This window comes from Sphaeramia orbicularis, chromosome 14, assembly GCF_902148855.1.
Source record: "Sphaeramia orbicularis chromosome 14, fSphaOr1.1, whole genome shotgun sequence".
Lineage (NCBI taxonomy): Eukaryota > Metazoa > Chordata > Actinopteri > Kurtiformes > Apogonidae > Sphaeramia > Sphaeramia orbicularis.
In genome coordinates this window covers 27,967,285-27,981,005 of record NC_043970.1, presented here as the reverse complement: position 1 = coordinate 27,981,005, position 13,721 = coordinate 27,967,285, and the positions used below count along the sequence as shown (strand labels likewise).

The window sequence follows — 13,721 nt, the reverse complement described above, 5'->3', positions numbered from 1 at the left end:
GCTGATACGTAACGATGGAGGAGAGCAGCTGGGTTTGTGCGTCTGTGTGCGAGTGTGAGTCTGTCTTTGTGGTTTTTTTTCTTTTTTTCCCATTTGCTCTGCTCACAGCATGTGTATTTTATAATTAGGACAGACCTACTTTTGTAACTGTTTTAATACAACTGAATTAAAACATCACGGTACATGAAAAGTGCGTAGTTAAGCCTAATTCATTAATAATAGCTGAGGCAATGAAAAGAGCACTAATTCTCTGAAGTTTTTTAGGATGTTGTCCTTCAAATTTGAAGGGTTAGTTCATATAAATTAGGACATTTTTTTCTGTTTACTGGCTGTGAAATTGAAGTCATGCAAGCTTTAGATCAATTTGCCTTTGTGTATTTGTATTTTACATGTTTTCATCCCTAAAATATGCAGCAGTTTTTATTGAGACTTTCCACATTTGCAGCTGTGAGTTACATGTTATCCAGAGTTATGGTTATAATGTAATGTTTAATGCTGTGACAAAACATAACTTTCGGAATGGCTAAAAACAGGATTTGGGGAAATTTGGATGAACTGACCCTTTGAAGTTTAGACAATGTGTATACGCATCAGTGTTAAAGGAGAACAGACAATCCACCATCTTCCCACAGTTTATGCTGAGAGAACGAAGTACACACACACTGACGTGAGTGTTATTAATATCTAGGTGTGCTTTCCTCTGGAGAAGAGCCTGCTCAGCATGTGTGTGGCATTTTATGACAACTGCAGGAAAAAAAATCCATTATTTGCACCTAACCATCTGTATATAGTGTCTTCCTCCTGTCTCAGGTGAAAACTAACTGTAAATGTCAGCACAGGTTAAAATGCTGACTACACCATGACAGAGCACCTGTGTGCCTTCTTTCTCTGCTCCATTAATAATGTATGGAACAGCCCAGTCCCTATAATCACCTTGTTTGGAGTTTATGATTTATGGTGAGAGAAAAAATAGACAAGAAAACACGGGAAGCCCTACTTATAAAGGGTACAGAGAAGCATCTGTGTTTGTGTGTGCCCTGCTCATGAGTGCATTCATGCATGTCCATATGTAGATCTGTGCCTGTGTTCCAGTATAATTCACATCAAGCGTGAATATTCACGTGAAAGCATCGACCAGCTTTACTGACGCTCCCAGTGTATTGATGTCGCCTGTTTTTGTAGAGCACCCCCCCCCCAGTCCCTGTCATTTAAAATATCAGCAGCACACGACAGTATGTGTTAATATGTGTGTATTACAGTGTGTAAGAGAGGGAGAGATTGTCATGAGGGGGATAGTGAGAGGGAAGAGAGAGCATGGGTCTCTACAGACTCACTGATAGTAATTTAGCAGACTGCAGCACTGCAGAGAGCTGTGGAGTTGAGAGCAGGGAGGGGGCGGCCAGTTGTCACACAGAGAAACAATGACATCCTCAATTGCCCAGAAACAAAAAATGTGAATTTTATGTGGCACAGCAATCATGAGACTCACCCACTAATGTGTGCTGGTTTCTCATTTGCTCCTGTCATAATGTACTCACACTGCTCACTAAACATGTTAGTCTGGCAGGTTTCTGCACTTGGTTTCCGCTTTTAAAAGCATCATGGATGTAAAGATGCTTAGAAGGAGGAAGAGGCATTTGTGTGGTTGCAGTTGTGGTGCTGCTGCTAATGTTGACTCATGCAGCTGTTACATTTCTGTATTTGTCACACATTCTGTATATGAAAGGGAAAACACAGCACAAAGGTGACTGTGGCGGTAAACACAGATGATGTAGCATTTTTATTGTAATATCTGATACTTCTCACCAGTGCAATCTAGCATCAGGCTAACTGACTCACTTGACTAAAGATGGAGTGGCAGATAGAGGAGTAGTTAAAGGCCAACCCTGAACTGTAACATCACTGGATTGAGTCTATGTCAGTGTATGTTGCATGTTTTTCTGTACCCATGTTTTTATCCCATAGAAAATATCCAATGGACATAAAGTACAGAAAATACATAAAGCTGCAGGACCCAAAACTGGGGAGGGGGACACACGCCATAATCCACACCTTCCTTCTGCAACTCTCTCCTCTAAATCTAAATATATATGTGCTGATTTAGTTTCATGCCATTATGGAAAAGTGAAGTCTCTTTTCCGAGCGTCTTTATTGGTGCAGATGAGAGCAATAGAGTCATGTCCAGGTCGCATCTGATTGAATCTGATCAGCAATAGGTATCATATTTAACCCCCCTACCTATCTGAAAACACCCATGATGAGCTAAAATTGGGGCCTCACATGGTAGATTGTGTACAGCCTAAAATCAAAGTAGATGTATTAACTTGAATTACACTATACTGAATGGTTATAGATTATTTTGCCCATTGACACTAAAGAACTATCAAGCACTGCAGCTTTATTTAACTTACAAAATGAATGGAATCTTGTATGTATGTAATTATAATCCATTAATAATCAAACTAGGGTTACAAAGAGGTAACATTTGAATATTCCTGAATATACAAACCATGTCATCAGAACAAAAATCCTTTTCACAGATTCAAATGCCACAACATTTTCCTCATGAATCAAGAAAAAGGCTCTAACATTGAAGTGCAGTGTTGCCTGAACTGATGATTTTGGGAGTTATCAGCTCTATCATCCAGTGTGTCAGAAATATAATCAAAAGGTAATCAAATGTAATAGGTTTCTTTAATGAAATAATGACTATTGACTTTGTGGTGCAGTGGGTGAAGGGATCCTTGTAGAATCTCCACACAGAAATCCACAGTTTGATCCCTACATCTATATATAGTATAGTATGAAGTTTTCCATTCCTTGTTCCTAATTTAGGTTTCAAAACAACTAAATTAACCCTGTGACCAACTGGAGACATATCCAGGATGTACGCCACCTTTGCCCCATGTCAGCTGGGAGAGACTCCAGCATCCCCCACCCCAGAGACCCTCAGGAGGATTAAGCAGTTACAGACAATGAATGAATGCATGATTGAACGGCAGGGTTAGGTTTAGAGTTACAGAATAGAACTTATCATTACATCAATCACAATTGCTTTGCTCGGGTCCAAATATCATACAATTTAATATAAAACACCTGGATGTAAACATAGTTGGTTATGGACATTTTGGTCTAAATAGCATCAGATATAATTTATTTTGTTTTATATCATTTTTTACATTTTAACCAGTGATGATCTGCATTTATGAAGAACCTTAGCAACACTACACTGCAAAAATCAAACTCTTACCAAGTGTATTTTTCCCATTTCTAGTCAAAATATCTCAACACACTTAAAATAAGACATAATCAGCTAAAGAGTAACTTTACAGTGAGATGTAAGAACTTATTTTTAGACAGTAGTTATTGAAAATCTTATTTCAAGAAATCTTACCAAGATAATTTTCACTTCTTCCATTGGCAGATTTTTTTTTTTTTTTTTTTTTGCTTAATTCAAGATTTTTTTTGCTTCATTCAAGAAAAAAAAAAAAAAAAAAAATCTGAAGTGGAACGAGTGAAAATTATATTGGAAAGATTTCTTGAAATAAGATTGTCAAGATCTATTGTCTAAAAATAAGTTGTTGTATCTCATTGAAAAGTTACTCTTTAGGTGATTGTGTCTTATTTTAAGTGTGATGAGATATTTTGACTAGAAATGAGAAAAATACACTTGGTAAGATTTAGATTTTTGCATAGTGGATATAAACTATATCTTGAAAATAAGAATATTCATTTTTCCCCTAACCAAGACTGCTTTCTGGAACACAACCTGGCAAGTTTTCATATTTGAAGTTGAGTAAAACTGTTAAAACTGCCTCACAGATTTACTGGATGCTCTTACTGGTTCACTGTTGTCAAATACTATCAGCCAAACACTCTGATTTTTGTGATCTGAGGCAAGAAGGCCAAATTTGATAGGTGTCATAGAAATGTCAGAAAAGCAGAACAAAACAAATGAAAAAAATATTAAAATAACAGATTTGAAAACAGCCAGAAAAAGTGTGTGAAGCGTCCCATGTGCCTCATTTATATTTACTCCCTGTGTTCAAAGTGATTGTCAGCGTGTGATTCTCAGAACAGGCAGAGCTGTCATTGGTTGACGAACGATGAACGAGAGCCAGGAAACCATACAAGGAATCATCTACAACAAACACTTTTTTTTCCCTCTATATAACACTCCTGACCTTCCACCTGTGTGCTATTTTGACAGAGTTTAAAGTAATGCCACAAACAATATGTGTTTACACCCACAAAACGGTGCATACATGAACACCGACACCCCCCCCCCACACACACACACACACACACACACACAAAAAAAAAAAAAAAAAAAATACACCCACTGGGACACAAATGCTTACATATGCAGGAATCTAAAAATAGCTTAAGGTCAGGCATTAAAAATAGACCGGAGGAAATAAAAGCAGGACTCGTTCGCCTGAGTCTAAATGCTCTGACAGTCTGTCTTTCTGCATTTGGCTATTTGTGGCGGACGCAGGCAGGCAGACAGGCAGCGAAGAGGAGGGGAGAGGCGCTGGAGATGAAAAGACGGCGAGCAGCGAGTTGCACTGCAGTTCTGCTGCCTCTCCAGCTGGCTCCTCGTCTAATTAGAATGGGGGAGAGCATGCATGGAGGAGGAAAGCAAGCATGAAGCCCACATCATTTTCAGCTGTACATGCTCCTGTGGTCAGAATGCAGCTCTCTGCGTCTCCTAGCTCGCCCTTCAAAATTCAGCTGTCTGGATAATCAGATGTGGCATGTTCAGTAATGGACTGCTCTTTAGCTTATGGACCATTTTGAGCCACTTACCGTACAGGCCAAAGGCTCGGAGCGTTTGCTCAGACTCTATCTAGGCTCTGTTTCCCTCCAGGTATTTCCCTAACACGCTGTAGTACACTGAACTGTTAACACAGGAAGGAGAAAAGGTCAATTGCTCAGAAATAATTAGAGACAGGCAGTAATTTAACCACAGGCGAGGCAGACTTTCTTCAAGGAGCAGTAAAGGAAGAAAGATTCACATCTAACACCCCGAAAAAAATAACTTATGTCAACTTTCAGGGATTTTTTTTCCTGTACTTTCCTTCAGTTTCATTCATTTTAGCTTAAGTTCTACTTTTGTGCTGCATAACTTCACTACGTCAAGGCCATGTTGTGTTAAAACTAACCCCGATGCAAAATGAATATATAAAAAAATGCATTGTTCAGACCAAACTAATAATAAATTACCAGGCATATTCAGAAGTGTTTGTTGAAAAATAGAAAAGTTATAATTGTAGAGCATAATTTCATTTATTTTTAATATTAAAGTATGCGTGATAAGGAAGTTTTTCCATTTCTGTGTGTGGAGTGACACTGGGGGATGAATGTGGAGCTAAAGAGATGTCCAAACATGAAGCAATTTAAGGAGAAATACAGACAGTATTTTAAGAAATAAAGGAATGAAGGTGTTTAACTTACCCTGTTTTTGTTGTTGTTTTTTAGTTTGTGTGTTTTGTGTGACTTTATTGTCTATGTCACATATTGACTAATTTCCTTGTTATTTAAAATGATAGAAAATTATGTATTAAATACAGTACAGATTGTAATTATAAATTATTAATAACTTGTAGGGAGGGGGTGGGGCTAAATAAGCATTTACTTCTTCCCACTCTTTTTCTACATGTATTGTGTTATGCTCTGTATTTGTGTTATTATTCTATTTTGTTCCATTTCCACTATGATTTTGTTTGATTTATTTCCTGTGTTTCTTTTTTGTTCACTCTTGTATGTTTGAATCAAAAAGTTAAAACATTGCATCTTAATATTCAAGAGTATAGCAGTATTACGAGCAAAAATGACATCCTCCCTCAGAAAGGTACTCTATATTTTAATATTGGGTTATTATTAGTACTGCAGTGTGTAGGAAGTAGAGGGGTATATTTGCACAAATGGAATAGGAATGTTTTCATCAGTGTATAACTATCCATAACAATAATTGTGTTTTTCTTACCTTAGAATGAGTTGTTTACAAAGGGAGCAGGTTACTGCCATGTTCCTACAGAAACCCTGAACAGACAAACCAAATATGAGCTCTGTTTTTAGAGGCCACCTGAGAGTACCTGCTTAATTATGACGTTAGGGCTTCTTAATTAGTTACAATCTGCAACGTCACCACTAGATGTCACTAAACCAGACACAATGCCTCTCTAAAACTGAACTCAAATAATCAATAATGTAATGTTAAGATACTGAATTTGGATATACTGAAATCAACTTAAGTGCAACAAAATTATAACAGCGTTAAAAGTGAAAGGTAATAGAAGAAAAGGGCGGTTCAGAAATTCACTTCATTAATACTTTTATAGATGAAGCGCATATAATTGCAACTTTCAATACAGGCACTGATAAAATGTTAATATAGTAGGAAAGGATAGTTGTCAGTAAATCTAGTCTTAGAAAACAGTTCCTTATGTATTATCTACTTCAGAGGTATCAAACATATGGCCGTGGGCCAAAACTGGCCCACCAAAGGGTCCAATCCAGCCCATGAGACAAATTTGTGAAATTACACTGAAGATATTAACAATCAATGGTGTCAAAACATTTTAATTTAGGGGCCACATACAGACCAATATGATCTAAAGTGGGTCATACCAGTAAAATAATAACATAATAATCTATAAATAATGTCAACTCCAAACATTTCTGTTTGTTTTCATGTAAAAAATTTAATTAGATGAAAATGTTGATATTTACAAACTATCCTTTCACAAGAAATGTGATTAATCTGCACAAATATCAACAACATGAAATGTCTTAAGAAAAATAAGTGTAATTTTAACAATATTCTGCCTGTTACTACATGTTTTGTGTATTTATAGATCCACTGTGGTCTGTAAGTTGTAATGCACATGTGGAAAAAAGAAGCTGAGGCAAAAAATAGTTAAAATTGCACTTATTTTTCTCAAGAAATGTCAAGTTATTCATTTTATTCACATTTTGTAAAAGGATAGTTTGTAGATGTAAACATTTTCACAACATAATTTCACTTTTTTCATTCAAAAACAGAGAGAAAAGCTGTAGTAGTCATTACTTATAGGTTGTTATGTTATTATTTTACTGTTTACTTGAGATTGAATTGTGCTCGATGTGACCCCTGAGTTAAACACCCCTGATCTACACAGCGCCACATGTGCACTCTGTACAAATGCGTCCTAAATGGGCACACTGTTTATTTCTGAACCTCACAGAGTCTATTTCTCTTTCTAATGTGGCTTTTTCCTCCACAGGAACCTTGGCAAGTCAGGCTTACGCGTTTCCTGCCTTGGGTTAGGTGAGTTGTTTTGAAGGCAGGAAAATATTCACCTGTTTCAACCCTTCAAACAAAGACAAACATGTGTCTGTTCTCTCCTCTTGTTCAGGTACATGGGTGACATTTGGATCACAGATCTCTGACGAGGTGAGAGCTCGGCTGTCTCTCCGTCTGTGATTCCTGAGCAGCTTTACTTATATTGCTTTTGTGGAAGGCTGTGAGCATGAATCACACTGTTTTCAATTATAGATATTAAAATCCCATAGTTGTGATATGCTTATATCGCCCCTGTGTTGCCCTGCTTGCATCCTGTCCTTCACAGATGACCTAAGAGTAATTGGAATTTATCCGCCGTCTCCCTCCCTCAGTCTCAATTTTTCTGTTCCCTCAGATGGCTGAGAACCTGATGACCATAGCGTATGAGAACGGAGTGAACCTGTTTGACACAGCGGAGGTGTACGCTTCGGGAAGGTCAGGCTGCACTTTCTTCTCCAACCACCAATTAAAATGCTCCCTTCTTTTTTGACTTCATGGAGAATATTTTTAAAACCTGTCACTGTGCTGCATCTCAACTGAAAAAAATAACTCTTACATTTCTTAAAAATGTGACAAATTACACCTCCTCTATGAGTTAATATTGCTGTAAATAATGTGAGGTTTGCATCAACTTATTCCATTTCATATTGTGTTTCTCCACAGAGCGGAAATCACTTTAGGGAATATTATCAAGAAGAAAGGATGGAGGTGATTTTACTGGGTTTTTTTTGTTCATACTGACTCATGCATGTGTAAAGCTTTTAAACTACATGGCATCATAAATAGCTTAATAATCTCCTAATAATTGGCTTTAATTTTAAAAAGTGCTGCATTTCTACATGTTTATATTGTCCTTAAAACATGGAAAACCATTAAATTATCTCAAGGGGAATTGATGTTTTTTCAACAAACACAGAGCTTTAGTCTCTGAAGACCCATAAAAGGATAAAAATGCAATCACATAAAAGTAATCCCCCACGTCACAAGGCTTGGTGGTTGACTTGCTCATTTGCCAAATACTTGTTTTGATGGGAATACTGAAGAATATTTTTATCTCAACAAACATAATTTCAACAGACAAACTACAAATCTTAAATGTATCCTGTGACTGTTTCACCTGTTAAACTATTTTGAGCTGAAACTAGAACTAAAATATGACTATAATCCTTTCTATATTTGCTTTATGTGTGTTGTTGCAGTTTTACAGTATATTGTGGATATTAGATATTCTAGGAAACCTCAAAATCAGTTGCTTTTTCCATCTTTTGTACAAGTGAAGTAGTTATGTAACCTTGCAAAGAAAATATTTAGTGAATACATTTTTTTCTGTTAAAAATGTTGAAATTGTTTTCTATCTAAAGCATTCCGCTCTGACCATTTTGCTCTTTTCTCTTTGCCAGACGTTCAAGTTTTGTTGTCACAACAAAGATTTACTGGGGAGGCCAGTACGTAAATATTATTCATTATTTACAACATGATTCCTTGTGAACCTTTATCATGTGAATGGAACTTTAATACTGTATATTTTCCTATTTTTCTTGCACAGAGCAGAGACAGAGAGAGGCCTTTCCAGAAAGCACATTATTGAAGGTAAGACAAGAATCATCTGACCAAATAAAAAGTGCTTTGGGCAGAAAACCTAAACCTAGTTAATATATAGTCTTTATGGAATGACCTTACCTTTTCTTTTGTAGTTGTAGTCTGTCAGATAAAGTTGTTTAATCCACAAATGCTCTGATCAACTGAAGTTTTGGACATCTAGTTCTCATATATATATATATATATATATATATATATATATATATATATATATATATATATATATATATATATATATATATATATATATATATATATATATGTATATATATATATATATATATATATATATATGTATTGTGTTTTTCGATCATTTTGATCAGTCAGCTTCAGGTGTAAAATAAAATTTTCCAGTGCTACTTTCATGGTTTTTATTTTCTTTGTATTAACATTTTTTTCTGTTTGTTTTAAATTATCTTTTCATTAGAAAGGTGAATGTCCATCACATATATTAATTACATAATCATTAAAAAAAAAAAACAATAGGATGGATACCGAAAGTTTAGATCAATATATCCATATTGCCCTTCTCTAATTTATATTTTAAGGACTCTTCATTTTAGTTGAAACATTAATACAACAACACAGAACAGGGGAGCGCACCACCTCATACAATCATAACCTCACATAAAAGCACATACATTAACACAAAGCACGAATACAATCAAATGAAATCAGATCTGGTTGGTTTTACGTACTCAGTCCATTTAGACCAGATATTATAAAATGTTTCTTTTTCAACTTTGAGGGAAAACGATATCTTCTCCATAACATAAATCTCATAGACAGTTCCAATGCATTCATCATTGGTGGGCGGTTTTACTTTTAACTATTTCCTTGTAACTGATTTCTTACTGGCTGCCAACAGTATAGCCAATAATTTTTTGTATTTAACCTTTTTTAAGCAATTTAGCACTTTTTATCAAAATATTATCCTCTATATTTTACTTTTTTCCTGTATAAATCGGGTATTTTCCTATATTTGATTCACTGATCATGTAGATGTTCATAAAAGCTCAGATCAAAGTTGAGGGTTATGATATCAGAAACAAAAAAGTTAAAGTAAAAGTGACTTTTTCAGCAAAGATGTCATTAACTAAACATAAAAAAGTATCTCCATCCACTTCATCATTGATCCAATTCCATGGGTTTTACTGGTGAATCAATGTTGTAGAAGATGACGTTGTTTCCACGTTCACTACGGAGCCTCTGAACGTCCAAATGGGTCATATCTGATGACCATGAAAAGATGACAAACTACATTTTACACCAAATATTTACATAAATTGATAGAATTAATAGATCAACAGGTATTAAACACTTTAGATCAGTAGATGGTTTTGTTTGATGGTGGATGTTTGGGTTTTTATGGGTTAAAGTCCAAACTTCACAATTTCTTTGTGTATGAATGAATCATTTTAGTGAAATTTTAAAAATATATAAATGTAAGATGGTTTTTACTGTAAACTCTGACAGAAACTCAGGATTTTTTTATTTTCAGCCCCCAAAGGATTTTTTTGTCCACATAAGCAAATTAAAACCTTTTATTCTAATATTATAGTGATTGTATTTCAGGGTATTTGTTTATATTTATTGACTGACCATGCACATGTGCCCAAAGGAGTTAAGATAAAGTCTGTCAATTCATAATTCATCATTGTTCCCTTAAACCATGATCTTAGAAATAAATTCTTCAGGTCTACAGTTGACTTTACTGCAGGACATTTGTAGAACAAAAAGTCAAAGTTCATGTGTAAAAAGGAAAGTTCTGTACGAAACAAAATATTTCCCTGTTAAAGCAACTCAGATGTAATGATTCATGTTATAACCCTTGAGCGCTGTTCGTCATAAATCCATGTCATATATGTGGCAGTAAATACACTATGATGTCCTCAAATAAATGACTGTGATTCATGTTCGCTTTAAAAAAAAAAAAAAAAATTCCTCTGCAGTAGCAAATGATTGAAAGTTAACTTTAATGCATGTTTTAGAGGTGGACAGTCTTCAAATATAGCAAAGCAGATTCTTTATGTGTGTGGAACAAAAGAGGACAAAAGTACAGGAGGTCAGATGAGGAAGTGCATAGAGAGTTAATCGAGAGTAGCCATTTAATCGGTCTCCCCCTCCCAAAATAATCCAAAAGAAGTCAAAGAGGCTATTGGCATTGTATAGAGTCATGTTCTTTGTTTGTTTTTGTAAGAGTTATGGCCTTGGGGTGACCATTTACCGAGGAGCTGAATAGACTGTTTGACCATCGCTGTCGTAAGGCTTTTGATGTAAGGCCGACACGTTCTGACCCCACAACTACATTCAGCCCTAAAGGTCTGCATGAAGTTCAGAGACAGAACTCATGTAGAGGCGCCAAACTATATTCTTACCTGCTTTTTTTTTTTTTTTAACCTTTTTTACACTGAAAACATGACTCACAGGAGACTGAAACCCAGTGTTTTCAGTTTACACCCAAATAATATAACGTCTTTATCTTGAAATACTGCTCGTATAACACCACCGGCAGCCATTGTGTTTTATGCGAAAATCATTTCTGTTCCAAGCAGCCAGTGGTACCACAATAAATTAGATATATGAAATGTGAGTCTCAAAACCAAAAAAGCAAACATGTAAACTTTGATATTAATACTCTGAGCGAGGAGCACAATTAGAGGGGGGTTTTCACTTGAAAAAAAGAAAATAATGATGCAATTTACAGCAATGTGACACAGGAAAGAGTACAGAGATCACTAAATCAGTTTTTGTAGCTGGGTGCTTGTATGAAACTGGATACATGCCAGCTTTTTAGACCCAATAGTAAAAGAGAAATTTAGACATGTTTCCCCCCAAGATGTACCTAATGAAGACCTCAGATAAACGCAAAAAAAATTATAGTCTTACTCTGAGCCATCCCAAAATGAATGAATTTTTAATGAAATATTGGGGCCAAAAACAGGACCAAAATTAGGACATGAAAACTACCGAGGTGTCAGTGTGTTTTATTTTGAAAACATGGCTTCAAATGGTCTTATATACCGCTATAAATAAAGACACTGTGTTAAATTTGATGATCCTAGTGGTTTTTCTAATCCAGACATGTGGATTTTTCATGAATCTCAGTCTCATTCCAGATTTTTTGTGTAACCCATTGTGTCCGCTTACGTTACATACAGAACCTGCCCAGTTGAACACATATAAATCACAAATGATTTTGCAACAGCGGTCATTTTTTTTAAACACTCATCCTTGCATAATTAGTTCAATTCCCAAAATGTACCTGTGAGAGAATAAAGAGATATTAAAAAAAATAGTAGGGTGTAATTTTCATGTCCTTTTGACCATGTTGCATGCAGATTTTTGTATTAAATATAATGTAAAATAATATAAAAATGTGTTTCATCTGAAAAATAGTTTCTCTTTTATCTCAGTAAGTATTTATTTTTAAAATAGACCCACAGTGGTTCCATACTTGCTTCATAACATAAGTCTACATCTGTTTGACCACACCAGTTTCATAGAAGCACACAGCTCAGTAATGTCCCACTTTATGCTACAATAGAGCCTAATTACTGTGGATTTATATAAAAATTGCCCATAAAGTTGTAGCCATTTTATTTTCAGACACAATCCACTTTTATTTCTATTCATACACATCAGTAATCACATTTGACCAGATACAAAGATCACATACTAAGTCCCTGTTCCAGTTTATCTATCAAGAATAAATCACATTGTCAAAATCATTTCATGAGAAGAGGTGAAAATCTTAAATACAACTTTATGAGCAACAGTACATGAACAGTTATCACTACTAAAATATATTAAATAGGGTGATAATACATAGAAGCAAATGAAAATATAAAAACTTGGTATGATTGGTTTGAATACCAACATATTAAAGAATATTTCAATATTTTTAACATTTGCCTCCTTTTGTCCCTGTGAATTTCTACTAAGCGTGACATTTTAGGTGTGTTTTGACTGACTCATGAGTATGACTGACCATTGTTCATGACAGGTTTAAGAGGATCCTTGTCAAGACTTCAGCTAGATTATGTGGACATCGTGTTCGCCAACAGAAATGACGTTAACAGTCCAATGGAAGGTGAGTTATAAATGATAATACTTGTTTTATCCCTGGTCTTTTTTGCATTACCACAGTGATAAAGCTGAACATATGTGTCTTTCTGAATAAAACCTGAAACTACCTACTTGTTGAAACAGAATTTCACATAAATTGTGCTGTTTTTTTCTGCCATTTGCAGAGATTGTACGGGCCATGACATTTGTAATAAACCAGGGTATGGCCATGTACTGGGGAACTTCACGCTGGAGTGCCATGGAAATCATGGTGATTAGTGATGTTAAAACACTTAAAGCTTGCAGCTACATGCAAAAAAAAAAGGCCAGTACATGATGTGGGATTTTGTTTATTTCTGTTTGGTAACAGGAGGCGTATTCAGTGGCACGCCAGTTCAACCTGATACCACCTGTGTGTGAGCAGGCAGAGTATCACTATTTCCAGAGGGATAAAGTGGAGGTGCAGCTTCCTGAGCTCTACCACAAGATAGGTCAGACATGTACAACCCTCCAGCTTTGCATTTCTTTTTAATTGAATGGTGGTTAATTAAATCCAGATTGCTCGGATATTGAAATTCTGGCCTTATCCCCATCTGTTATAGGTGTTGGAGCAATGACTTGGTCTCCACTTGCTTGTGGATTAATCACAGGGAAGTACAGTGATGGTGTTCCAGAGTGCTCCAGAGCAGCAATGAAGGTTAGTTTGATTTGACCAGGCCTCCGCTGG

At 35.6% G+C, this 13,721-nt stretch overlaps 1 protein-coding gene across 2 annotated transcripts in view; it reads left to right on the top strand.

The window, feature by feature from the left end:
• Positions 1-13,721, top strand: part of LOC115432764 (voltage-gated potassium channel subunit beta-2) — a 31,901-nt gene that overhangs the window by 12,274 nt on the left and 5,906 nt on the right. For both annotated transcript variants that reach the window (XM_030153733.1, XM_030153731.1), the window contains exons 2-11: positions 7,269-7,312; positions 7,401-7,438; positions 7,683-7,762; positions 7,991-8,035; positions 8,728-8,772; positions 8,874-8,917; positions 12,933-13,019; positions 13,180-13,265; positions 13,365-13,485; positions 13,597-13,691. In XM_030153733.1, coding sequence (XP_030009593.1) covers positions 7,269-7,312; positions 7,401-7,438; positions 7,683-7,762; positions 7,991-8,035; positions 8,728-8,772; positions 8,874-8,917; positions 12,933-13,019; positions 13,180-13,265; positions 13,365-13,485; positions 13,597-13,691 — 685 coding nt within the window. The remainder of the gene's footprint in view (positions 1-7,268; positions 7,313-7,400; positions 7,439-7,682; positions 7,763-7,990; positions 8,036-8,727; positions 8,773-8,873; positions 8,918-12,932; positions 13,020-13,179; positions 13,266-13,364; positions 13,486-13,596; positions 13,692-13,721) is intronic.